Source organism: Lycium barbarum, chromosome 1 (genome assembly GCF_019175385.1).
Source record: "Lycium barbarum isolate Lr01 chromosome 1, ASM1917538v2, whole genome shotgun sequence".
In the NCBI taxonomy this organism is placed as follows: Eukaryota; Viridiplantae; Streptophyta; class Magnoliopsida; order Solanales; family Solanaceae; genus Lycium; species Lycium barbarum.
Genome location: NC_083337.1, coordinates 158,697,534 through 158,703,555, shown reverse-complemented (window position 1 = coordinate 158,703,555; position 6,022 = coordinate 158,697,534). Strand labels below are relative to the sequence as shown.

The 6,022-nt window shown below is 31.9% G+C and overlaps 1 protein-coding gene across 1 annotated transcript; it reads right to left on the bottom strand.

Moving 5' to 3' along the window:
• Window positions 1-329: 329 nt before the first annotated feature.
• LOC132625032 (uncharacterized) lies at window positions 330-1,692 on the bottom strand. Its single transcript, XM_060339831.1, has 2 exons — window positions 833-1,692; window positions 330-595 (listed from the first exon to the last, which is right to left on the bottom strand). The coding sequence occupies exons 1-2, from the start codon at window positions 1,463-1,465 to the stop codon at window positions 512-514; spliced, it is 717 nt and encodes a 238-aa protein (XP_060195814.1). The 5' UTR covers window positions 1,466-1,692; the 3' UTR covers window positions 330-511.
• Window positions 1,693-6,022: the final 4,330 nt, after the last annotated feature.

The window sequence follows — 6,022 nt, the reverse complement described above, 5'->3', positions numbered from 1 at the left end:
AGAATGTAACTCTGAACTTGTCTTAGATAAAACATATTCCCATATGCATATTGACAAGGGTTAAGCAGCAAATGATGTAGAATATATTTTAGATAGATTATATCTTTACACTAACACCCCAACTAATAGTAAAGAGTTGGGATATGTATCTTCTTGTACAATTTTAGTCGTAGCAGAGCAATTGCCTACTGGCCTAGTCCACTTAAGTGGTGGTAATTAAGCTATTAGCCTATTAACTAACCGTTAACCTAAATCCAAATTAATTGCCTATAAATACATCAAAATATGAACGGCTTCAGATTTGTGAGAGAACAGAAAATATTCTGCACCTTGTAAAAGGATATTTAGGCCTCGAAAACCAAGCTAGACAACTGTACGACTTAATCACATTAACGGTAGATGAACCTAAAAATCAGGATCAGCTCAAGCGAGAATGAAACAAAAGAAAAACCACTCATATTGCAATTAATAAACTGAAAATTCCAACTCCCCTGTGTCTAGTGAGTAACTACTATATCTCCACTTTTATATGGCTCATGAAAACATTCGTCAGAACTGTTTTCGACTCGAAAGATGCCTTCAGCAACTCCAGCGCCTGCAAAATGATAGTAGCAGGAGTTTATTATGTAGGAATATTTACCCAAACAACAAGAAGTATGACAAGTCGCTAGCATAGTTTATTGAGTTTATTTCAAATACATAAACAAATTTTAACACTATTAGCCTATTAGGTCACCTAAAAGACAACTAGGTTAGAGATTAGAAACCTGAAACACATTGTACAAGTACAACATATTTAAATACATTAATAGTATAAAAATTCTTTAAATACCTCTTCCATTCCAAAACTTACTACTTGCTCCTGCAGCACACCAACATCCTTGACATTAAACTTGTTGAGAAGGGCAATGCTAGAAATGGCGGACATAGGCTTAACCTCCAAGTCATCCATCACCATGTATGTCACTACCTCCTTCACAAAACCCTTTGTAGCTGCCACAGGTTCCTTCACTCCCTGTGGAGCAAAATACGACAACTTTCTTGACAACGTATTTCTCCCACAATCTGGACAGATAGCACTAGGATCATCAGACACTTTTGTGTGGGAAGAAGCGTAGCTACATCCATAAAAGGTCTTTTGAGTCGGGACTGGGACGTTATTAAGAAATAGAAAAGGAACTGAAGAGATTGTCCCAAGTGAAGACTTCGGTTTTAAAAGGATATCCTTGCATTCTTTCGATTGGATATAAGTGTCATTCAGATTTTCAACGCTTTCGTAGAGTTTAGGCAAGCATCCGCTCATTCCTTTCTCCTTGAGAAGCCTAATGACAGTGCCCACAGGCACTGAGAGAATGTGAAATAGGAAATCAACACAATCCTTTTCAGCCTCGGCAAATAGGACTCTACGGGCCTTGGTGTCGATCAAAAGCTTCATGCTCAATTTGGGGTCACAGGTAGTCGTCATTTTGGTTGACTGATTACTGCTGCAAGTTTTGTTCCAAAATTCTCAGGCAAATCACATATCAAAGCACAAACACAGTGAAGAAACAGAGCTAAAACACAGAAGGCACAAGTTGGGTTCTGCAATGGGACTTTGTTTGAGTCCCTTTAATCTCAACCCTTTCAAAGATAAATTACGGCTTGCGGATATATACAATTGCAGCAACTATATAATCTATAATTTGAATTCAAATTGTGGTTACTACAACTAAGATAGGTCTTACATTGTCGTAGGAGATTTGGTATTCCTTTCAAATTGAACTTCGTGCAGATGTAGGGTGTGTTCAATTTTCCTATGATCGGTTAGTCAAAAAATTTAAAAAATATCTTCTCTAGGAAAATAATTTTTTAAACTTTCCTAGTGGAAATAGGGAAAGCAAGTTCTACAAATGTCATTCCATATTAACGGTTTCCTTTCCACCCTCCAACATCTTCACCCTCACCCCCGTAGCCCCCATACCAGCATCCGACACCCCTACCCCTACCCCTCACTTCTCATAGTATTTGTCTAAATTATATATAAATATTTTAGGATGTACTTTTTACTTGAAAATAAGTAAAAAACACACTTACTTTCTTGGAAAGCATATTCCAAGAAAGCATTTTCAGTGTAAAATATTTTCCTTCATACCAAACACACCCGAGGGCTATTAAACTTACATAGTTGCACTTGCATCACCATCATATAACATTTACACAGTAGTGAAACGATCGCCAATTGCATGTAGTCAAGCCGGTACACTAATCAACATTCTCTTCACTAATCCCATTTTTTTTAAAAAAGAAATGGAGAAATCAAGGAGCTTGCAATGAAATCAAACAGAAAGTAAATACTTGTCTCTAAGTCTTATGGTTGCAGTATATGGAACCAAAATTACATTATTAACTCGTATTACTATACAGATATAACAAACAACAACAACAACCCGGTAAAATCCCACAACGTGGGGTTTACTATACAGATATACTCAATCAAAAATATATTCTACATCCTTTAACCCATATAGGAGTATGTTTTATCTAAAATACGTTTTACATTCTATCACAGGAGTACTTATTTCTCCATTGCTCACGTGACACGGATTTTAATATTGCTAAGATATACTCCCTCCGTTAAAATTTATATGAACTCATTTGACTGGGCATGATATTTAAGAAAAAAGGAAGACTTTTGAAATTTGTGGTTCAAAATAAATCTTAAAAATTTATGTGGCTATAAATCATTCACAAAGTGAATTTGTTTCCAACTTAGGAAAGAAGTAATTCATTTCGGTATGAATTAAAAAAAATAGGTTTAACCAAATTAAAACAGAGAGAGTATAGCATTAAATATAATGCATTGACTACCCCACGTACACGAAATGTTACGTATATTTAATTCTACTGAGCTAATTTAACTTCTATTAGTCTTTTCTTTTTAAAATTGTGAATCTCTAAGTTAGATTAAACGTAACCGTAGGAACTTTTAAAAGCAGTTTATATTAATTCTACATCTGAAAACTTAACTGCAAATGGAAGGAGTAGAATATTGGAGAAAGAAGGTTTTTCTTCTTTTCTTTTTTCTCCGGTGAAGAGGGGTAACTTCTGTGAGAAGATTTCCAGAATCTTACAGAACTGTAAAAAGAGGTACTAATACGGAAAATAAGGAATGAGTGGGCCTAAGCGCTAGCCCACTAAGGTGGGGTTAAGTCATTATTTTTCGCGGATTGTCCTTCTTTTGGTGTGGTCTTTAATGTTTGTTCCTATGTTTGTTCCTCAAATTGGTATTTGCCTTTTGCTTAACATTCGGATGTCTTGGCTTCGAAATCAGGAATTGTAAGACATAATTTCAACTCTAACTTAGAGCTTAAAGAAAACTTTTACCTAAAATTAAGCCTTAAGGCAAACCTCTGACTTAAGGCCTAACGTTAGGCCTTACGACACGGGTTTATAAATTCCAACAAATTTTTTTTTGGCCTTAAGGAAGGTTTGAAACTCCAACGTTTTTAAGCGAAGGGAAAAAAATTAAAGAAGCAATATGGGGGCCAAAATTAATGACTAGCGCGTTTGAAGGGCAATCCGCGCAAACAATAAAATTTTAAACTGCTTTTATTCCCGGTGTGAATAACCGCTTTTTTAGAATTAATTTATAGGAATTTTTCATTAATTAGACTTCACACATTATATAAATAAATAGTTGAAGCGTGGGATAGAAAGTAGAAAAACTAATTGATTGACTATTGAGTGCAACCAATCAAAAGCAGATTCTCAACAGGGTTATTTGCCGACTGCCCTTCAAAGGCACTAGTCTTTAATTTTTTTCCCCTCAAATTGGTGGTCTTTAATTTTTGTCCTTCGCTAAAAATTCATTAGTTTCAGGTTCGAACTAGGGCTGGGCATAAATATCGAAAATCGAAAAACCGGACCGAACCGAACTGAACCGAATTTCAAAAAAACGAAACCGAAATAACCGAACCGAACTAGTTTGATTTGGTACTCAGTGTCCACCTTCAAAAAATCGAAACCGAAATAGTCGAACCGAAGTTTGATAAAACTGAACCGAAGAACTGAACGCCTACCGAAATTTAATACATTACTCAAAAAAATTAAAATAGTCCAGATCCATTAAATTTAAGCCCAAAAACAACCCAATTGTAACAAGCCCTCTTTTGTTTTTGTATCCCTAATTTTTCACTTCAGTTGAGAAAATCAAATATCCTTAACAAAAAAATGTGACTAGGTTGTGTCTTTAGGATTAATGTATGTCCTTTATGTGTTTGCTTAGTTATAGTTACTGTATGTGTGTCCTTTATGTGTTTGTGTTTGCTTAGTTATTCTTACTGTATGTATATAACACCTAGTAATCATATATCATGGTTATGATTTTTCGTTCTTGTGTATCCTGTTTTCATAAGTCATAGATAGTACAGGTTTTCATAAGTCGTAGATATTTGTGTGAGTGTAAATCATTTTATTAAGGATAAAAGGGAAAGTTTCAAGTTAAGTGGTTTTTAAACATAAAAGTATATCATTCTTTTTTAGACAGTCTAAAAGAAAAAAATGTGTTACTATATTTTGTGTTGGGCCCATGCTAGGACGGGCTTTCATCATCTAGTATAAGTAATAAACTTGCTCAACCCTCTTTGAGGACTAAAAATCTAGTTATTCCCCTCCATTACACGTCAATTACATGTTGGCAAAACAATTATTAGTTTTTTTTTTTTTTTTTTAAAGTAAAGTTGAGTTATCATGCATTAAAGTATCATTGAACTGGAAAGAGGAAACAACCTTCTTCAGTGAGGAGGCAATAGTTTCAATAAGGAGTTTTCAAAACCATATATACTATTATCGATTACCGTATCAAAATCGAATTTTTTTATATTGTAATTTTTGTATTATGCTATTTGATATGGTATTTGACATGCATTTTTAAAAAGTTTGATTTGATATTTGATATTTATATAAAATAAATAAATACCGAATACCATATCGAAGTATATAGTTACATATACAATTCATATATATTAGTATTATAATACTGACAAATATATAAACTAATATTAGCATAAGACTAATTGTTTAGAAGTTGAAATTTTGATTACTTTTCTTTGATTGAAATGTCTTTTTTGTGTAATTGATTTACGAAGGGGATTATTTGTACTTTCTTTTGAATATTTTTACATTTCACCCCCAACTTTGCTTTAAAAATCAAACTCCCCCCTCAACTTTGAACAATAGTCATTCTCCCCACTTTATCCTAATTGATTTTTTTAAATTCCTATTTTACTCTTACATTATCAACTTATCTTTTTTTACTTTTACTTCTTTAAAATCATGATATTTTTTTATCTCTTTAATCTATGAAAATTTCCTCTAAAAAATAAATATTACTTTCAAGACGGAAAAAGAAAAGTGAGAAATAGTAGTTGAGTATATAACTTAATGCCGTTCTATGATGAAATAAATGAGAAGAAAAAGATTTTTTTTATTAATAATAATCAAAACTCTAATATCTATTTATACAAGTAAAAATAATAGATAATAATAACTTTATAAATATCTTCCAATGCAGGTAATACAAAGTAATTAATAAAAATAGAGGTATATTCTATAACAAATTCCTAAAAGATTATCTATTAATATTATAAATGAACTTTAAATTATAATTTAAAATATTCCATTAATGACAACCAAAACTCGTTTATATATTGACAATACAGAATAACAGACAAGTTAAACTTAAATATACATATACATATACATATATATGTAAAAATAATAGGTAATATGCGAGTGTGTGTGTGTATATATATATATATATTTATTAAAATATCGATCATAAAAAATAACATTAGATTTTGTGATAAAATCATACAAAAATTATTTTACTTATAATATGAATTTAAATAAAATTTTATAAATACCTAGGTTAATTTTTTTTATATATATAATATAAAAATGTATCATATAGATGGAGAATTGAAAATGTCAAGGGTAAAATAGACATTACATAAAATAAGGGGGGAGAATGCCTATTATTGAT

What these genes read in the sequence shown, in the direction of transcription:
- LOC132625032 (XM_060339831.1), bottom strand. Translation starts at nt 1,465, where the DNA reads ATGACGACTACCTGTGACCCCAAATTGAGCATGAAGCTTTTGATCGAC. An exon ending in TAAGTTTTGGAATGGAAGAG is followed by an intron (nt 596 to 832) that starts GTATTTAAAGAA and finishes ATCATTTTGCAG; the next exon opens with GCGCTGGAGTTGCTGAAGGC.